Raw genomic sequence first — 22702 nt, forward strand, 5'->3', positions numbered from 1 at the left:
GAATGATTTTTTTTACATCAATGTTTAATTTCCCTTTCTTTAGAAGATATTTTTCTATATCTTGCAAAATTCCAGACAAACACTTGATAATATAGAAAGGATATGGAAACCTCCACTCTTTGTTGCCATATATTGATCATCTGGGTTTTTGCAGTCCAGATAGGATAGTCATGGTGTATTATGAAATTGATGCTTTCATGCACTTCTGATTTAGCATTTAGGTTTTAGGGTTGTAAATGATGAGTCACTGGTCCACTGAGAGTCAGATGATTAATGAAAAGACTACAGCATTTAATTTACACATTCACTGGTGTGAAAATATTCAGGTGTTATGTTAAATCTTGATATGAAAATAGAAATTTGAAAACAGTGAAGTGTGAATAAAGGTGGTGTTTTTGACAAAAAAAACTCTAAAGAGATGAAATATATAAAAAGGTAAGAAAGATGTAATTGAAATGGAGAAATAAGATTTACTATCAAAGAAATACGGATGAATATTTGTTCTAAATACTTTTTCCACATCTTATATATTATATAGGACAAATATATTCACTTTTTAAATTTTGGTACCTGTGTATGATTATAATGATTAGCCACCTTATGAATTAATCACTTATATGGTTCAGTGAACATATATGGTTTTCCATAGTTACAACTGTATACAAGAACTTTATATTTAAAATTTTTTGATTGTAAGTTAGAGTCTAGACTATATTTTAATTCTTATAGATGCCTATTGTTCAGGACCCTCTCTTGATTATGAACTGGTAGAGATAATATTTACATTTCTCATATTTTCTTCATCCCAAACACATCCAATCTGTTCATGCATAATTTTTCACACTAAGATAGTTGACTTCTAGGTTTCAATATGGACAATATTATACATTACCATTTTGCTCAAGTTATTTTAAATAGCATTTGTTGCAATATAATAGTATCTACTATATCCCGTAATTCAAAATCTGGTAATTTATTTTAAGTCAAATAGCATAAGAGAAAGTAACTTTCTTTTAAAATTATCATATTTTAATTTCTAATGTGATAAAAAATGTTGGATTTGAGTTTAGGGGGCATATTTGCATTATTTTAATGGATTTTTGGTATCATAAACATCTGTTATAAGCTATAATAATGTTTTGGCCTTCGGAAACGCCATTAAGACCTGGCATTTCCCCTGGATATTAGGGGTGAGATGCCAGGTGATTTGATGTCTGTGTGTGTTTTGTAAATTTGTTATGTGCTCTCTCCGTTTCCCTTTTTGGATTATTTTAACTATATTTATGGAATTCTATCCATCCATCCATCTTGTAAATAGATTGCTAGATGCCTAGAATTATATATTAATATCGGTGGCCACATAAAAAATTTAAATAAACAAATTAGATGCTTCTTATATGGTTCATGATATCATCATGGAAGTGATAGGATTATGTTCTATCTATTGTACTATGCTGTGAGACATAAATACATAAATTATATCACTTCTGTTAGTTTAGTAATATTTCTTTAAGAGAATGAATGTTTGATTTAAAATTGGTTATTTGTTATAGTTATAAAAACCGCACAAATTTCTTTATATCTAAAATCCAAATTTTATTGAATCATGAACTAAAATTCTGTCATTCTAGTCTCATAAATGTAAGAAACTTCACCCTCTTTTCTTTTAATGTCTGTCAATTTCTGTTGTTTCACATTTCTTTTCATTTTGATGACTGCATTTTCTTTTTGCCTTTTTTAAAATAAAATAGTTTTGGTGTCTTAGTTTCAGTGCTCCTCACTGACACCAGATGGTTGATAAAACATGATAGCACTTAGTGTAAAGCTAACACCAAATGTGTTCTTTTTCTAACCATCAAGTCTGTGAGAAGAGAGGAAGAATTGATAAAAATCAATCTGTTTATAAATAGTATCCAAATAATATTGGAATGCAGAGAAAAAAGTAGTCTAACACATTAGATTTCTCCAAAATTTCCTTTCTGCTCTTATTATGGATTATTTCATTTACTGAACATGTTTATTCATGCTAAAACAAGTACTGATATTAATATGGATGCATGTAAATATTATAGATGTCTCTTGATTTATTTCATTGATATTATTTTGCTCAACAATATAGCACCTTCAGTCACTTATTTTTTTTTGCATTTAAGCTGGACATTGGTTGACCACAATCTTTTCTAGCCCCAGCACCATTACATGACCTTGAGGAACAAGTGACTGTACAAGTCCTATTTGGGGGGAGATAGAATCAGCCTAGAGGCAAAACAATTTTCTTCAATTGAGATTATTATTAGAAAAATATAAGAATGTTTTCTTTGCAAGCTGAGGGCTAAACTTTTATTTTCTTATTTTTAGAAATTCTCTAATTTTTATTTTTCTCTATCTTATGTTATATTCTATCTAATTTACATTTTTTACTTTATAGATCTCCATTCCATATACACACTTTTTACCCCATCGTGTACAACATTTTGCTTTAGGTAGTCTTTGCCTTAATGTTGTCCTTCTCCTGGCTTTCTTACTAATGCCAGCCCTCCTCCAACTCCCTTTGCCGAAGGCCATCTGGGTTGTTTACTTGAAGCAGGCCTTCTTTGGAAGGCTTTTACTATTATGAAGTACTTTAGGCTTCTTTCCATAAAGCTTCATTAGCACCCATGTTTTGGACTATTTTTTTCTGTGGCACCTAAGCCTTTCCAAAGTTAGTGTCCAAGCCTTTTTTTGTGGAAAAGATTTAGCAGTGCTGCTGGACTTCTCTGAACTTACCTGTATTCTCTTGGATGTTATTGATCAATTATGCAAGTTCCGTTGGGATTCTCTTCTGCTGCCAGTGTCTGGACCTCACTCAAGATGTTGGATGGTATTGGCCAAGCTGTTCTGATTTGGCAGACATTTCAGTTGCTCCTCTTGTCATCCAAGCCTTTAGTATTTAGGTTTTATACTTTTAGATCTTTTGGGACTTCTTCATTTTTTGTTTTCCTTTTCTCCATTACTGCCATTATATTTCTTTTTCAGTCAGTTCTCCAGAATTGTGAACATGGAACCTTTAAAAAGGAATAGGAAGGGTAGAAAATATAGACAAGAGTTATTTCCACTTATTTTATGCAGTACAAATTCTGTGGCAGATTTTTTAAAAAATCAATGTGCCATCAATTGATGTCAATTTTTAGCAACCTGATAGATCAATTTTCTTAAAGATGAAGAAATGTGATCTTTCAGGTATTGCATCGGTGTACTCATTGCTACTGTAATTGAAACCATTCGTGCTGCTGGTTATCGTTTTGAAATAACTACCTCTACATGATGAAAAATGAAGGATTTTGTTGATTAAAACTCTTCACTGTATTCATACTTAAAATTACCTTGAAGCAAAGACATTAGTTCATAACATCTTGCCCTTTCTCTCTTTTTCTTATTTATAGGTCAAGTACAAGCGAGACTTTGAAGAAAGCAAAGGAAGAGGTTTCAGTATTGTTACTGACACACCTGAATTACAAAGACTGAAAAGAACTCAGGAGCAAATCAGTAATGTATGTGGCAAGGATCATGCATAAAAAAAGTGTTATGGAAGTGACAGTGACTTGGGTGATTGTTTCAAGAACTGAGTCTGTATGGCTTCAGAAAATTGATTATTTGGTGCTTTGTGTGTTTGTACTCCCAATTTTGTTTTACTTAGTAGCACATTGGTAGTGTGTGTTTTCCTCTCCAAGTAAATTAAAGGTGGAATTACCTATCAAAGGTATTTTATGTTAAAATGGCAAATTAATATATTTATGGTAAGCTTCAGTGCAATGCAATCAAATAGTTTTCTGTTGTGAATTAGATAAGTTAAACATTATAGAACTACTTTCCAAATAACTTTAGCTTGCAGAATTACTTTATTTAATAGGAATACTGGCTTGGATGGAAAGGATTGTCACTGGGGGAAGAAAAAGTTCTAAGAATTTGGCTGAGGAACTAATAGAAGACTTTTTACCATGGAATACCATAATACATTGGGATTTATGACAGTATGAATACTTTTGCTAAGAAAAATGCTGTGTGTCTTAAAGAAGTTGTGTAACAGAACACGGCTGAGGATACTGCTATCGTGCAATGTTCTTTTGTTATAAGATGGAAATTTTTTTAGAGTGAGTGGGGATGCTTTTTGATAGCAATTTTAGTTCTAATCCATTGTCAATACTGTTTTTTGAACTACGTCCACTGTAATATATAATCTGCAAAATGAAAATGGTACAAAACAAACATGAAAATCCAAAGGGTTATAGAAATTTGTAGTTTGAAATATGAAAAATAGATATTCAAATAGACAATAACTTCTTATTCACTCTAACCAAATGCAGAAAGACATTTTGATTTATTTATTTAAGGATGTAATTGGAGGAGATAAGTCTGTGCTAAAAGCTGGTACTGGATTATGTGGAACTGCTGGGATCCATAACATGTTTAGATTGATATAAAAGGTTATAGAAGGATTGTTTATAGCCTTTGGTAACATCAAGGAATAGGAAAGATAAGAAAGGAGTGTATTATACAAATACAGTCTGATATAAAAGAATAGCTGTGTGATAATCCCAATTGTTATTCAGGAGATGTGGAGTGTGTTTCTCCCCTCTGTTTTCTGAGGTAATGGAGGTAAGTTTTTAGAATATTTTGGAAAGATATTAAAAAGATATGTGAGGAACAATATGCTATTAGCAACATTTAAAACTATAACTGTTGCATTTAAGAACAGCTTTATTTTCAAAAGTCTTCAAAACTCTTTGCTTGGTGTGGTATACAATGATATACAACCGTATTAACAATTATTAATAATTGGAAAATGTTAAATTTACACTAAAGTCTTATGCTATTAAAAAAATACTGAGGAAATTTGAGAAAAGGTTACAGAATAATAATATATCAAGATGAAATTTTGTCATTAAAAGATCTGCAAAACCTGAATGCCAAATACATAATTTTATAACTAGGAAAAGGAATGGCTCTGAAATTCAATAGGACCGGGGTCATTTGAAGAAGAAATTCCTAGCAGCAAGATCAGAGACTTGATAGAATTCTATTGTCATAGTAGTAAAAAACTCAATGTCTTGTATGGATTGTTCTAAGAGTATTAAATAAATTAACTGCTTTTCCTAATGACCAGTTTTGGACATTTTAGTTCAATTTTCATGGTTGAATGAACATTTTAAATTGCCTGTGCATTTTCAATTTGTGTAGTGTAGTTTGAAATGCTCATAAATTATTGTATTTTCAATATTTCAAGTCAAAATATTATTATTTTTTCCTGTAGAGTACACTGCTTTGGCTTTCAAGAAGTCTGCCTATGATGTTCATTCAAGAATACAGCAAACTACACTTTTGTTTATAATCAGAAACATTTTTTTTTCCTTGTTACTTATAATTTTTGCTTTGCTGGATATTTTCACAATAAAAAAATTAACTGTTTAGCTTTTTTTTAGTGTTTAATAAAAATGTTATAATGAGCACTGAAAATGAAAAAATAGTATGAGAAAATGAATATAATTATATTTTAAATACGGTATGAAATCAAATCCTATGAAATCATTGTTTACCTCAGTAAGAGATTTTAAATTATATTTTAAAAAAACATGTGATTGGCATTTTCATATATAGTGTTTCCATGACTATTTTATAATTCTGTTGGTTTGATACCATGTAGTGCTATTAGCGAAGAATCACTAAAGAAGCCAGAGGTTTGCTTAAATTTTCTGATGGGAAGAAGTAGCTGAACTAAATGGAAAATATTTTTGTTCTGCACTTACTGAGGTGAGTTTTCTCCTTGATGATCATAAAAGTTATCAAGAAATGCAGTTCAGAAACTTAATATCTGCTTTCATTTTATGAATATTTTCAAGCCTAGTTGTTGGATAATTTCTTAGAATTAATGCTTGATAGATTGTGTGTTACTGGATATTTTTTCTAGCCATTAATTGTATAATTAATATAAATGTATTTGTATTAATGCTGTGAATTGCAGAAATGTATTTGTTCAAGGCTTTACATTAACATTGGTTTATTATGAAATGCATACTGATTAGAAAATATATTGGTTTAAAAATAAGTTAAGTTTGATAAAATATTGAGATAGCTATGTTTATCTGTTGTAATAAAAACAACACATTTAAATGTAAAGCTAAATCATGATTAATACTATAGGAAAGAATTTAGCTTCATATTTGGGCTTGTGAACTTCACCGTACCTTTTCTTCTGTCATGTGGCTAAGAACATTTTGGAAATGTTTGGTTTCATTTGGAGTTTACTAAAATTTATTTTGGGTGCTAATTGAGAATTAGTTTAGCTTAATACAAACCATTCATAATTTCCTGTTAGCTTACTTTAAAGTAATAATAGATATCAGTTTGTGAAAAATAATTATCTGTAATGAAATGTTTCTAAATTGTTTGTCCATACAGTATGACTGGTAGCAGTAAATGGGGAAGAGCCCAACCATACAGTACCTTTATTGTGACTAAGTTAGCATACACTATTTTCAGCCATTTTTTAATTTATAATTGTTGAAGTATTCCTTTGAGCTAACATAATTTTAGCTAGCATAATTTAGCTAGCAATGCCAAACAAATAACATTCATACAGGTCTACTTTGAAAGGAAAGGAAAATGTTTGCATCTGAACAGGGACTGAAGTAAATATGGATTGCTTTATCTGCCACTTGTCAAGGTAGTCATAATGAAAAAAGATTACTGTATATAACCTGCTTAAAATTTCTGAGGTCATTGATTCATTAGAATTCTTGTTCAAATCAACTTTAAAATAAAAAAAGAAGACGTTATTTGCAGACTGAATTGTTTCTGACTTACTTGTTAGTTTTTTTCCTCTCCAAGGTCAGAAAAGTTTACATTTGAGGAACATACAATAATGGATCAAGGGGAGACAAAGATAAAGAGGGTAAAATTATTTTTCATCAGCTACTGACTAGTTATGTTTGACCTTGGAGTTATTTATTGCATTTTTATTATTCTCATCTGCCTAGTGATTAGAAAAGCATATGTTGTGTTAAAACATTGAAATAGAGATGAATAATATTTGATATCTTGTCATTCTACTTCAAATAGAATTTGACTGGGCCTGTTTTTGTTTGTTCATTTATTTATTAACCCAGTGCTACTCTTGATTCCTGACACATTTTTGAAGAAGGACTGAATTCTTTTATCATCATGACAGTAGTGAGATTTAAGGTTGATGCAAGATGTAATATAATACAGTGCCATGTACATTAATCAACAAGAATGTAGCTAAAGAGAAAAGTGAATTTCTTTAAAGGAGAATGGAGGCTAATATAAATCTACAAATCACAATAGCATAAAATGGAGAGATTCTGTTTTCTTGTGAAGAAATTGTATTGTCTGCAATCTTGGTATACAAATATTGGAGATATGTTGAATGATACTATATTAACAACAAAGATACAATCAATCTACCCTTACCCTCAAAGATTTTCATCTGTGAAACAGAACTACCAAAAGGCTTCCTTAGTCTCTCTGTTAGGTACTCTCTAGCCAGATTAGCTATTTTATTAGCTAAAATACACTCTTTTGTGTATTTTATGTACTCAGCTATATTCCTGTTGAAGCCTAAGATGAAGTGAAATCAGGAAAAATGATGATTTTCTTTTGAAAACCTCTCTTGCTTCCTCCCTCTTTAAGTTCATTTCATAGTGTAGTAAGTTAATCTTTGACTTAAAGTCAAATTCAGTTCTATTTGTAGAATCCCTGTCCCTTTTTTTGAGAGAGCTCTATATTTCTGTTAACTGGATTTCTTGAAAAATTGAGCCAACTGTGTCAACAATTCTTAAGATTAGGGGTTAATTGCAAATCTTATTCTTAATTTTTAAAATAAAAACCAATTTAAATACAAAGAGCTGTGTTAAATTGTCCTTACTCCTAATATAGCCTAGCTTCCTTCATTTACAGACTTCCACATTTGTTGACCATACTTCCCTTCTAGCCAATATGAAATTCACTTGTTGAAAAAATTATGCTTGGGAAAAGCAGCATTTCTGATTGTTTATATATCATATATCATTGCTGATATAGATGTTGCTGATATTGCTGATATATCATTGCTGATATAGACAGTATTCTGCTCAGCTAAAGCTTCTCCTGGATTTGAGGCACAGATCTATCTCTTAGCCTTGCTAAAATTGTTTAAACTTCAAATTCAGAACTTGAATTTTGGAAATATGTATTTTATTATGAAATCAAAGTAACTTTAAAATTTTTTTTTAGAAAAATAGAGAATTTAATAAACAGATACATATAGAACTTTTGTGTGTTGAGTCAATCTAGATGCCAGAAGAAAAATCCCTATGGTTTTCTACCCAAAATTGTCAGAATGGTTTGCTTTTGTTTTCTCCTTAGGACTAAGACTGGCCCAAAGTTATTCAATGGCTTTGGGTATAAAATAAGAATAGAATTCCATTTTCTACCTAGATGCTGGCTGGGATAGAGTAATATACTTTTTTAAAAAAGCTTTTTAAAAAAAGCTTTAAAAAGATTTTCCTATTATGGTTGGTTTTTTTAAAAAATTTAATTTCTTATGGAACAACTTGGCTGTGTTAACATTTAATCTGCATTAAAAGACTTTTTTCATTTTTGGAAGTCTTTGCCTTATAACTGAGATTTTATTTTGCATAAATGAAGGATTTTCCATTTATGTATGTATTTGGATTTATATATTTATTCAGTAATTTCATCAAAGTGGCTTACAAATCTATAGTCATTATGCATGGAACAACAACTTGCTGAATTAGTACAATGTGATTGCAATCTGAGTGTCTTTGTAGAGTCTAGACTAATGTCTTCTTGATATTGGAAATCAAAGTTGTTAAATAAGTAGACAGGTTGTGATAAAAATTTGGAATACTTTTAAATTTTCTTATTTCATTTATGTAGGTTGAATTACACTATTAATATAAGAATAGACTTTCAGAGAAACTATTAAATATTATTTAGAGTCAATGAAAATAGTTTGCATAAAATTTGGACTGCACGTGCATTTATTCAAATTATTGAATAAACAATACTTGCCATCAATTGATTGCAGTAGACTGTCATGGAATGTTTGCCTGGCTGATTTTATTTATTTATTTATTTTGTTTGTCAATTGCTTACAAGATAATAGGTATAAGTAAAAACATAGTTATGAATACATGGATACATATAAGAAAAATAAAAGAAACAACAGGACAGGGATGGCAGGCACGTTGGTGTACTTATGCACGCCCCCTACAGACCTCTTAGGAAAGGGGTGAGGTCAATACTTCCCAATTTTTATTTTTATTTTTGTGCACTGGGATGATTCTGCAACCTGAAAACTGAGCATGCAGGCACAGTTTTACCCGAACAGTTAGCATGCAGGCACAGATTTACCATCTAGGCCAGGGGTGGGCAAACTTTTTGGCTCAGGGCCGATTGACTTTTAAAATTTGACAGACGGGCCGGGTCAGCACAAGATTTTTTGGAAATCGCCGCCCCTCCCCTTCCCCCTCTTCTCCTCCTTCCCCTCCCCTCGGAGGCCCCCTGAGTCAAGAATTGCTACCGCCGGCGTGGCTCAGCGCGGCTCCAGTCCCAGCGTTGCCTCGGGAAGGGAAAGGCAAAAGGAAGAGCCGCGGCGGTGCTTTGCAACGGGAGCAGTGGCACCGGAGGCTCAGGCTCAGCAGCTCCTGGTTTTGCCTTTTCCTTCCCAAGGCAACGCGGGACTGGAGCCGCGGAGCTGCGCCGGCGGTAGCAACTCCTGACAGCCCCAGCCGGACACCTGAGTGGAGCCGGGCGGAACTGCCTGTTGCTGCTGCCGGAGCACCGCCGGGTTGCCTCCTCCAAGCAGCCCGCCCGCCTGCCGGGCTTCCCCTCCGCCGTGCGGCTCAGGGCCAGGCGCAGCGCCCGCGAGTTAAAAGGAAGCCAAAAGTTGCTGGGAAGTTGCTCGGGTGCTGGGAGCAGGCTTTTAAAGTGCTGCCCAAGCAAAGTTTAAGCAGCCCGCCCGCCCGCGGGCGGAACACTTCCGCTCCTCGGCGGGAAGACGCTCCAGCCTGCAAACTTTGCCTTTGCAAAGTTTAAGCCTGGAAGCCCCGGAAAAAAAGGGGATCGGCGGGGACTCACCTTCGGAGAGGTCGCACTCGAAGGTGATTTGAACTCCCAGCCGAGGTCTTTGCAAAGTTCTTTTCTTTCCTACCCCGAGAGCGCTCCGCACTGTTTTGCAGCTTTGGGGGCCACACGGCACAGGGCAATACGCCACGCCCAGCTATTTTTTTCAGGGGTGGGCGGATTGGACAGACCAACAGGCCGGATGTGGCCCGCGGGCCGTAGTTTGCCCACCCCTGATCTAGGCTATATTCAGTTTGTATGGTAATCTCATGTACAATATCTTACTGTGTTAAAAGGATACAGGCAGATAGACCAAGAGACTTTTGGCTTCTGTCTTGTCAAAACAGGAACTGTGTCATTTTTCCTAGGATATTGAATTTACCCTAGGATATTGAAGCCACTCCCTAGTTTGTTCAGGTTATTCAGGACTGTCCTCTAAAAGCATTGAGATCACTGTCTTGTTTGAAAAGCATTTTTGAGAGATTTAAGGTGTGGAATGACTATTTTAAGCATCTGTAAATTTACTGAAATCCCCAAATGGGAAGATAGATTTACCCATTCTGGAGATGTTCTAACAAAATTGAATGGCTCAAATCTTGAGCATAATGATCTAGAAAATCTCTCTAGAAAACCTTGCATTCATTTGGAAGAAGCTTCTTAATTTTTTTTGCATGTATAACTATTAGGAAAATACTTTTGGAAATTTTATGTAAATTGCTATTTAATTAATAATAGCTGGCTTTTTATAAAAAGAAGCCTGCAGAAGTTAAGTGTACTGATGTCGTATAATAAAAATAACAACAATATCACATTTTATTTATAGCCAATATCACATTTCATTCAAATAAATATCATTCAATTAATTAAGGGGAAAAGAGCCCCTCCTTGAGGGAAATGAATTGGCTGGAAATATAAATGAACTAACCAACAAACAAACAAGCGATCAAATCAAACAAATAAATAAAAGTTTCAGAAAGAAAAAAAATCTGAAATAACTTGAAATTCTAACATGTTTCTATTATAACATGCAGTTTACAATCTATTTTTTAATGGTCTAAGTTTTTGGTATAGAAATTACATGTTTTCAGGCATATTTTTGTTACCAACAATTTATGCATCATGAAGGCATTTTTTTTATGTGAAGCTAATGAATACCTGTTCCGTGCCACCTATTGAACCTTCTTACCTCGCCAACAACCAATACAGTGGAAAAAGGATCTTTGTAGTATATTGAAAGGCACAGAAGTAAAATATTCAGTTTTCAAGTTCTCATGTATCCAAAATTAAAAATTTATCTCATACTCCTTCCCTCCGTCCTTCCCCCTTGCTCCAGCTCCATTATCACTCCACGACCACCACCACCACCACCATTATGGTGGCAGCAGCTACTCCTTTTTCTCCTGACAGTTGCAGCAGCTTCCATGTGCATGGTAAGCAGCCCCAGAGCTGCACAATTTTGAAGCTGCTTGCTGCAAGGCAAAATGCAGGGTGGCCAAAAGGGCAGAGATTGTGGTGGGGGAAATAGGTAGGTGGAAGGACTTTGCCCTAGTGAGGTTCAGTGCTGGGAGGGACCAAACCTGGACTGGCTTGGGTTGGGATTAGTGCTTGGCAAACATCTTGCTTTATGACTTCATGACTTAGCAACAAAAATCACAATCACATTTGTGACTGTATTTGTGAGGAATATTTGCACTCAAATATATTTTTCTTATGTGTAAATTTCACATATTTTATTATGATAATTATTTTTAAGTGATCTTAATTGATACCTGGGAAGTACTTCATATTAGTTAAAAGAAAATAAATTTCATTAGTAATATGGAGCAAATGACGGCCACAGCAGGAGAGGAAAAAATATATTCTAGGATGAGTTGGACATCTGTTGCCCAGTTAATTATCTATTCAGTAGAACAGCAATACTCAAAAACATATTCAGAGGCAGTAACTGAGAATTAGTTCTATGCCTTTAAAAAAATATTGTTGAAATGTAAAAGAGGAAATGAAAAATAGCTGGAAACAAAACAGATACTGAATATAAATTAAAAATATTATGAAAATATTTTCTGGTCACACAATCTACTTTTTCCCTGTTATTTGTATACCTATACTTTATATTGAACATTAAAGGTTGTTGCTATTTTTTACTTAAATCCTAGAAATCATATTCCAAGTGTCAAAATTTGTCTTGCTCTGCAATGTGCTGCTTGAATCTGATTTTAAATTTTCATTACAGATATATGCTGTAATGCTGTCAATTTTGATTGTAGCATATTCCATCAATTTTAGTTTCCCAATCTAATGTTGTCAGCAAGGTTTCTCTTTTTCAGCGTTGTTGCCAATGTAATAAATTATAATATGTTTCATTTATTAATTTTCTAATATATTAATTTAGATATGATTTCCTGAAATATACCAAATAAAATATCTGTGACTTCAGTTTCAATTTTATATTTAGGGTTTTAAAAAAAATATTCCGATCAGTTTGTTTCCAGTATTTTTGAGCTCTTTTATATTACCATGTAAATGTCCTAACTTCTTACTGTATTTCCAATATTTGTTGTTATATGCTTTTTCTATCTTGGCTATTATTGACAGGGTTATGAACCATCTATGAAATATATTATTCATTTATTTATTTAACAAATTTACATGACTGCCTGCCTATCTCACTGCATGTGACTGGGCAGTGTATACAAACTCTTAAAAAATAAATAAAAGTAAGATTGAGGAAGAAAAGTATCCAACTAAGCACAGTACAATCATCATACAGGTCCCTAATTGGATCCCCAAGTTTGCTGGAAGAATTACATTTTCAGGGGCTTTTGTAAATATTTAATATTATATATTTAAATAATATATAAAATTACATTTATATATTTATGTAAATATATATTATAAACTTTTATAACATATTTCCCTTATATTATAGCCTAAATCAAGGCTGTCAAACTACCGGCCTGTGGATCGGGTGTGTCAGGCGTGGGCCATGCCCATGCCCAGTTTAGCAAAGGAGAAAAACTTGATATGTCATGTGACACAGCCATGACGCAGTGAGTTTGACATCCCTGGCTTAGATAAAAATTTATTGATGTTTTTCACAATTTTTCCCAATTTGAATATTAACAGTTAAAAGCTTGACAAAGTGAATAATTCCTGAATCCTAAATAAATCTGGCTTTCCAGATTTTAATACAGGCATGATATATTTCACTGAATGTATAACATAAATATCAGTGATACAAATAGGTTTTCTGATTGATGGTCACATTTTTGTAACATTGTAAACAATATATTGACTGTACAGTTGGGATTTTTTTTTCACACCCGTCTCAGAAATTGAAACAAAACAAAAACTACTGTTATATATGAGTCTAATTTTAGTATCATAGGGTACTCCAAGAATATGACAAAGATAGGAATTGCCAAAGAGCTGGAAAAAAAAAAGGGAAGTAATTTGTTTTTAAGAACAGTAGCTTCCTAGTAAAGCAAATGTAATGCATTTAATCTAATAACAACTATAATATATCTTCAACTCAAACACATTTCTCTGTTATAGGACAGACAGGGTCAAGATGTGAGTGGAAAGGCTAGCATGAATCATCACACAGTAACGAAGCAGCCATTATCCCTATCGTTACTCTGACGATATATTTCATGATATCAGACACTGAGATTGTGTATTGCTCTAGGCTAGGTTATGAAGCAGAGTTGTCTTTAATTTTGTCTACTTAAAGAAAGATCTCATAATTATGTCTTCTAAAAATACAGCTTAGGGTCCATAAATGGGGTCTTGTGGGCGTTATGAAAACAATACAGAATTTTTCTACTTTGAAATTGTGCAGTGTGTTACATAAGGCTTTAAAACATGGTTATAATCATTTTGAATTATTATAAAGTCTTAATAAAACCTTCTAAACGGAGGACATGATTTCTATGTGAGGTACAATCACTGATGTTTCCCATTAAAAGGGCAAATAATTGTCAATGGAAAGCCTATATCTGAAGCAGATAATACCATGACACATATAAAGTAACTCCATATGCAACTTGCATATGTAGAATACCCTACATCTACATTTACTCCATATGTAGAATACCCTACATCTACATTTACTCCATATGTAGAATACCCTACATCTACATTTAGAAACTTCTTGGTTTCACAGTAGCAGTGGTGGGATTCTACCGGTTCTGTCCACCTCTGTAGAACTGGTTGCTCTGAAGAGCTGCAAACAGAGAGCATACATAGAACCAATTCTATGTCTACTGCTGTTTTGGCCCACCCATCCACCCGTAAAATCATCGAACCGGTAGTTACACCAGTCGGATCCCACCCCTGCACAGTAGGACTTCTTTCAACACTGGCAATGGAATAATCCTCTTCTACTGTACTGAAGAAGTGGTACAGAATAGCTTGGGACATGTAATTTTCTCTACCGCTTATTATCTTCCTGCATCTGTTTCCCTGATTAGTGGAAATCCAGCCCAGTTCTTTATGTATTACATAAATTTGATTTAGATTATGAATCGGAACTTGGCTCTTTTCTTGTTCCCTGCTTTACTGTCCCCAAATACTTTTTAAAAAATGACATCATAAAAATAAGTACATATCTAAAAGTGCTGGTTCTAATGTATGTAAACTCATATCATAATAAGTTCCACAAGATTATATTATTGATTTTGCTTCTGCTGATTCATATTGGAACAGTGAATGGAGAATATAATTTTTTTAATACAAGTTAACCCAAAGGTCTAAAGAACCTTATAAATGTATTCTTGAGCAACATCCTGGGTATACATATTTATGTGTGAAAGAGTTTTTAAAAAGTCAGGAATGCAAGGCGGATTTGGTTTCTCTATATTTGGTAAAATGTGTTTGATCAAAAAGTGGTTTAATATTGCCCTTCCAGTTTGAGTTCCTTCGGTGACAGACAGAAATCCGCGATCGTGCACGGTTTCAGTCTGGGCTCGCCGCTGGAGCGCCCTGAGCCAGCTAAGCCACCCTGTAAAGGTGGCGAAGAGGGGACAGACTGCCTGCAGGGTTGAGGAGAGCCGCATCTCTCCTCCTCAGCTGGCCATTACTCCCTTTTCCAAAGGCGGTTGCAGTGGTGGTCAGAAATGGCCACCTCAAAGAAGAACTCGACCGGAAAAAAATGTGCAGGAGGAAGATAAGAAGTGAAAGTTTTGGCTGACTGGGTTGAATTGCAAAAGCAACAACTAAGGTACCCTGGAATTTAAATTTACAAAAAAAAAAACATCGCTCCCAAAGAAGAGTTGGAAGCAGTGAAGGAAAGTGAAAAGGGAAAGATTTGGTGGTTTTTTTCCTCTCCCTTTCCCTATGCTGACAACTAAGAGACTTAAATAAGAAATCGGAAAAATCCGCTTTGACATCAACAGGCAATTAAGCTGAAAATAAAACAAAATGTCAAAGGGATAATAAAGATTTCTGGACACTAATTTTTTTTTTCATAAGCAGGAAGGCAGAGAAAAAGAATAAAAAGGCAGGATCTGGAAAGAGGGAAGAGACTGCCTGGAATTAAAAATAATCTACAGTAAAACTTCAACAAGACTTCTAAAAGATACATTTTAACTGAAACTTTGTAACTAAACAGTAGAACCCCAGGAAGAGAAAGTGAAGAAAAAGAGCAAAAAGAAACAGCTTGTGTGTATTTGGATTACTTGGTGATCTTTGGATTCTTGGTTATTGCATTTGAATGACTAAAATTAATTGGGTGGTTGTTTAAAAATTTATACAATGGCACTACTTCTGGATGAATTGAAAATGGAACTTAAAAAGTATAAAGAAGATGCACAAGAAGGGAGAGGTTCTTTTGGCTTCGTTTTCAATTCTTAGAAATGGAGATTTGGAACTATTAGAAACAACAAGAAACGACTGCAAAACAAGAAGACTGGGACAAAGAAGAAGCCATCTTTAATGAACAAGTAATTCTATGTGGGGAAGAAAAAGGAAAGGGGGGGAAAGAGAATGGAGAATTTAAGACTTAAAAAAACAACCAAAGAAAAGAAAAATAATTCAAAAAATAAGTATAATACTGGAAAGCAACAGAAAGAGGGAATACAGAAGAGAGAAATAGAGGTAGAGAGACATGGGGGTAAAAGGGGGAGAGACAAGAAGAGAGGGAAGAAGGAAAGGAAAAGAAGTTACAAAGGACTGGAACAAGATATAGAGAAACAGGTCCTATTTAGAGATAATGGATGAAAATTTAACTGAAAAAGGGATTCTGTAAAGATACATAAGATTGTATTGTTATATTAGTAATAGAAATAACTTTAGAAAATTGGAAACAATGTATGATTAAAATGAGGGATAAAATAGTTAGTGTAATTTAGTGAAATGTTTGTTAATAAAATAAGGGAAATAAAATAAATGAGAAAATTGAATTTGGAAGGGACAGGAACATTTTAATTAGTTAATGTTTTATAAAATATAAGTGAAGGGGGGGGAATTAATTATGGAAAGCTTATAATTGTTCCCATAGAAGTATGATATTTAATTGAAAAGTAATGTTAAAGAAGTTAAGATTTTAATGAATATTAACATTAATGATAGAATTGAATTGGAATGGAATGTGTTGTTTTAATTACATATATTTATAATTTTTTCTTTTTTTAAGAATATAGTGTGTATTTTAAGAATGTACCAAGCAGAATCCGAATGGAAGTTATGTATTATATTGAATGTTATAACTTTAGGGTATATATTGAAGCCTAAATAAGAGTTAAATGGATAAACTTAAAAGATATAAAGGCGTCATACTCCAATCAGTAACTACAGGAGAAACTTTGTTTAATGAGAAAAGATAATAGATAATTGAAACGGGACAGACAACAAATATAAATATAATGATTTGAATTGAGATGAGATAATTAAAATAAAATTGAGAAAATTAAAAGAGGGGAGAAGCTATGCAGAAAATGTAAAACAGTAATAAGATATGGAATAGAACATAAAAATGAGCATGAAATTGAATTTGTGTCTGTACGAAGAAATGTAACCCGGGATTACGCTACTTTCAAAAAAGATGTTTTATTTGTATTTTTTTTGTGTGAAAACTCAAATAAAATTTACAAAAAAAGAAAAAAGAAAAAGTGGTTTAATATTGAAAATATCATTGTTCCCTTAAAACCATTCATCATTTGGACATTAATTAAATTTTAAAAATGGAAGATGGGTTATAAGAAAAAATCCAAATTATTTTGTTCTCAAATAATTTGTAACTTGGATTTCTAGTTTCAATTAGGGAATATTAAATATGGAATTGCTTGGTAGCTAATTTGGGGAAGCAAGATTAATGAATGCTAGATTTAAATGTTAGGAAATAAGTTTCACCTTGAAAAAGCTATGAAGAAATAAGATTTGACATTTCCCTTTTCTGTCTTCTGGCAAAGACCCTGCCATTTTGATTTACAGGTTTTTATCTTCAGGCTTGTGCTGAGACTTAAAACTCTCTTTTTGGTCTAGAAAAATCCACAGAGCTTGGTATTACAGATTCAAGTAGCCACTGCATTAGGTTTTAGAAAAAAACCCTGAAAGGCAAGCTATGAGATCATCACAGTGATAAAAGCCTAAAAGCTAATCCCAGTTATGCCCTTAGCCTTCCTGGAAATTAACTTTCTGGGGACAGTCTGAATATGTTAACATTAATAAATAAATTTTTGGTTTGAAAAAAAAATATTCTACTTATCTTTTCAGTTTGTATTATTTTGGATTGCATTTTATATTTTTTATTTGTTCCTCCTTATTTTTAATCTTACCATAATAACTTTGTGTTCACACTAGGCTTTTGTCTTCCTATTCATTCAATTCTCAGTAATCAAAAAGTCTGTTACTGAGGTTAGTTGTTTTTTTCTCTTCTGAACTTCTCATCTACCTCTTGAAAGCTTCTCCCAGTTTACCATGATTAAATTTATTCCACTTATTTTTTATATTTTGAAATGTAAATGTAATATTTCTCTTTTTTTATAGATTTCTGAAAATATTTTTGGTTTTTCTGTTCTAGCTTAGAGAACCCTATACATTTTATTTTAAACAAGGCATTTTTAGCACTATAATTATTATAGTTCTTGAAAATTGAGATAATTACAATGCTGCACTTTAAAAAATGATGCTGCCTTCTAAGAAATTGCTTTTTAACCCCCCTTCGCTTTTAGCACGGTGTTCTGTAGCCCAAACATGATTTATTATATATTGTGTTCATACCATAAATAATTATTTATTATAGGGTTTCAAATTCCCTTTTCTTTTTTATATTATAGTACTAAAAAAATCCCCAACTTTTACCTTCTGCTTAAAGATTGGAACTGGATACACATGTGAAATCTTTTACAAAGTTTAATTTCAGTTTTCATTGTTAAATAAGTTTTAAAAAGCATCAGGAGCACCATGTCACTCCAAATTTTATTTATGTTTTTATTCTTTTTTATTCTTTTATTTATTCTTTTGTTTGCTAGAGAAAAATATCAAACACTATTTCAGCACAAAGGAATGTAGGGTAAAAAAAAAAAGAACATTGGCTTCCAACTCTTTTTAGCAAAGTAGATTAAAATGGTAACATTACAGTCTCAACTTTTTACTTTTACATATTTAAAATGTACTAGCTATTTCTATAACAACAAACTTATCTAATCAGCAAAATCCAAGTTTCATTTTTTCCAGCTCAAGCACAAAACACAACAGTGGTTTCCAAATAGAAACAAAGTTCGAAAGTTCTTTTCTCGATTAAAACACTTAATTTGTGTTAGTGCTAGTGCTAGTTCTATCAGTTTTTCAAGCCATTCATTGTGGGTATTAAAGTACATTTTTATCTTTCTGCAGAAAGCATTCTTGCTACATATATAACAGCAATGTTCCAGATTTTTTTCCCCAAGTTCTGTCCATTGAGATTGAAATGAAAGTCTCTGGTTTGATTTTTATATTCACTTTAAGAATCTTCTGTATAAAATTATGAATCTTACCCCAGTATTGCTTTATCACAAATCCACCAAAGATAACAAAAAGTTCCTTCTTTACATTTACATTTTCAAGACACATTTGAAATTTATGAAATTTATATATCTTTGACAATTTATTGGATGTTAAACAGTACATGATTTTAAATTACAATTTAATATAAATTTTAAACCCTTTGTCCGCAGGTTTTCCCTTTGTTCAAGCATTATATTATATCCAAAATTCTTTGGATATAAATTTTTAAGTCTAATTTAAACCTTTCTTTCAGTTATAATTATGTAAACCAGTGATAGACATATCCTTATGATTCTAACTCTTCTTTGAACTTCAGGGTGGGTGCCAATTTTTTTGACCCCCTTATACTTCCTCCCTCATCGAAAATGCCTTTGCTACACATCCTGCTATAAAGTTTCATGAGACATTGGAATAAAAGTCTGAAAGAAAAATGGCCCATTTAAAAAATGGAGGGGGAGTTAAATTCCCTTTAGCTTTAATCTTTTTAGGAATTTTGGAGCACCGTTTTCAGAAAAAAATATGCTCAGAATACTTTTTATAATACCTTGATATACTGGTTACAATATCTTAAGCTAACACCAAATATATTCCTGAACAGATGTTTGTCAGCTGTAAAATCTAATGCTTCATGCACTTTGATTAAAGACTTTCAAAACAGAACATGCTAAGTGGGAGATGAAAAACAAAAGTTACAGAAATAGTTTCTAGGCAGCACTTTTTTTGTTGTTGCCAACTTCTAATAACAGTTCAAACCATTTAATATCTTAACTGTATGGTAGAGTTGTAGCAATGTTGCCTTTTGGAATGTCATATAGACATTATAAAATATATATTTGACAAGGCGTAGATAAGATTATGTTTTCAGGAGGCTGAAGAAAAGAGCCATATTTATCATCTTGTCCTAGTTGTCAAGGTAACCATGTTTCCTTATTGAGTATTATTCTTAGTAGGGAGCCTAAATTCTTGCCTAATTATTGCTAGCTATTACATTTTTCAGTTCATTGTCTATCATTTACTTCAACAATATCCAGTGCTGCCATGAATTAATGTAATGACTAACATATGAACATGCAAACTGTGCTGAATTTATCATGATATGAGATGAAGAATGTATAAGATGGATAGAAAGAAGTTAATGCACTCTTAAAACACTAACATATACTGAGTCTTTTCTGGAATAATGTCTTCATTCTGAAGGCCAATCTCAAAGAAATATAAGCAGACTTAAGCAGTTTAATGAGAATGAGAGAGAGCAATGGAGCTTATATTTTAATTATGGTAGCAGAGCAGAATACTCTAGCATTTTGAACTGATGTCGCAGTTCCAGAACCAAAGTTATTATGAAAAACTTGCATTCTATGAATTATTATAATATCTTTAAGAAGAATATAGGTATCCTTTTGTAGAATCACTTTGCTTGTTAAGATGATCAAACTGACTTAATTAAAACTGAATAAGTTATATGTTCACAGGAAAATTAGGCATGATGTAAAGAAGCTTTTGCTACAATAATCTTTGATACAGATCAATTCAAGTTTTTGGAAACTTGTAGAAATATTTGTAAAGTAATGCTTGTTTATATGCAACTCTTCTCTGTAATGGAGAAGTTTACAGATCTTTAATAAACTTCTCTAAAGATTTAGCTTTGATTATAGATATTCCTTGACTTACAACAGTTCACTTAGTGACTGTTCAAAGTTACAACATCTGAAAAAAGTGACTTATGACTGTTTTTCACACATGACCGTTGCAACATTCCCAAGGACATGTGATCAAAATTCAGTTGCTTGGGGGAGGCGGGGCTGACTCATATTTATGACAGTTGCAGTGTCCTCAGGGTTATGTGATCCCTTTTTACAACCTTCTGACAAACTCAAAGTCAATGGGGAAGCCAGATTCACTTAACAACCATATTATTAACATAACAACTGCAATGATTCACTTAACAACCATAGCAAAAAAGGTTGTAAAATGGGGCAAAATTCACTTAACAACTTCACTTAGCAATGGAAATTTTGGGCTCAATTGTGTGGTCAAAAACCACCTGTACCAACTCCAGCAAATTATTTGTAAACCATCTTATTTTAATAATTCATTTTTATTCATGTTAATGAGTTTCATAACTTATGTAGCTCATACTTCATTTAGCAGATCTTCAGACACTTAAACTAATTCCAAAAATTATTTTTTGTTTTAAAGAGGTCATGCCAAATATGATCTTTCGCTCTGCTTATTTGGAATTATAGGAAGTGTAGTTCATGAGTCTATACATTTCAAGGACATCAAGTTAGGGAAGGCTGTTTTGCAAGAATGTTTACCCGAAGGACATCTGATGCTTTTCACTTCATAGTACATTGTTCAGATAAGACTTTCAAGAATTGTCTAAATAAGGAAGAAACCCTCAGTGAGATGAAGCTAGCCATGAGACCATAGTGACACAAGGAATTCAAGTGGTACAGGACATAAGCTGCTTTATTACTGAACCTTGCCATCTTTCTAAAAGAACAAAAAATGAGAATGGCTTTTCAGGAATCTACAAAGAATGAAAATGAGGAAATGGTAGAGGATGAAGAGGAGGAGGATGCAACAGTAGGTGGCTGTGATCTGTTCTGTAAAGTGTGAAAAGGTTTATTTTATAATTTGTACTCACTTTTGGAAATGTTTTCCCCATAGGTGTTCCTTAAACCTGTCATTGAGGATAAAAACATGGAACTTGCAAGAAAATGCACAGAGTTAATAAGTAATGTAAGTAAGATTTTCAGTGCTAGTTTAATTCATTACATAACATTTCTATATTTAGATATTTAGATATGTAAATATTGCTTCAAATATATTTGTTACTCTAAGAAAATATGAGCAAAATTGATATTGAAAATGTTTTATGTATTTTATTTATTCGTCAATGAAAATTACAAATTCAGACAAGCAAAATGAAAAGAAATTAAAATGTGACAGGGACAATAGGCATGTTAGTGGACTTACAGGTGTCTATTTAGGAATCTAAATAGTTTCAAGGGGCAAGGTATGTATTTTGAATGTATTATTCAAAATATCTGTATTATTCCCTAATATTCTGGAATTGGATGTACCCTTTTACCTTCCCCTTTCTCCTATCCTATCCTACCCTACCCTATCATAGCTAATAAAGGATTATTCAGAACATATTGGTATATTGGGATCTTTTTGTCTGAAGAGGAAGATATTTAAAATACCCCTAGGTGTTCTCAGAACTCTGATTTTCAGATCTTTGCAATATTATCTCCTTCTGTCCAGTAGTATTGTTATTTAATTGTTTTTCTTGATTATACCATTAAAAAAATCTAAAATTTTAAATTGTCATTGTACTGTAACCTTCCATTTGATGTATTTACTTTAGACATAGTCAAAAAAACCTTTGTTCTTGTCAGTTTTAAAAGTTTTAGTAAACTATTTGGATAAGTTTTAAAATAATGCAAATTCTTTCATAATTTTCCTTAAATGAATATTGCAGAATTAAGAGATTAATTCATTCCTTCCATTCTTTTTGTCTAACCTGTTTAATTTTAATTTAATTTTCTTATGTTTTATTGAGTGGTTATTTTGTTACTTGATTAAT

At 32.6% G+C, this 22702-nt stretch overlaps 1 protein-coding gene across 3 annotated transcripts in view; it reads left to right on the forward strand.

Annotated features, from left to right (window-relative positions):
- NEBL (nebulette) overlaps positions 1 to 22702 on the forward strand; it is a 172530-nt gene that overhangs the window by 67308 nt on the left and 82520 nt on the right. For 2 of the 3 annotated variants that reach the window (XM_026675721.2, XM_026675722.2), the window contains exon 4: positions 3423 to 3530. In XM_026675721.2, coding sequence (XP_026531506.1) covers positions 3423 to 3530 — 108 coding nt within the window. Of the gene's footprint in view, positions 1 to 3422; positions 3531 to 21588; positions 21697 to 21780; positions 21853 to 22702 lie in introns of those variants that run through there. The other variant, XM_087948325.1, reaches the window with a different exon arrangement.

Source organism: Notechis scutatus, chromosome Z, assembly GCF_049901735.1.
Source record: "Notechis scutatus isolate UNSWTSFEM ecotype Mainland chromosome Z, rNotScu1.2, whole genome shotgun sequence".
Taxonomy (NCBI): Eukaryota; Metazoa; Chordata; class Lepidosauria; order Squamata; family Elapidae; genus Notechis; species Notechis scutatus.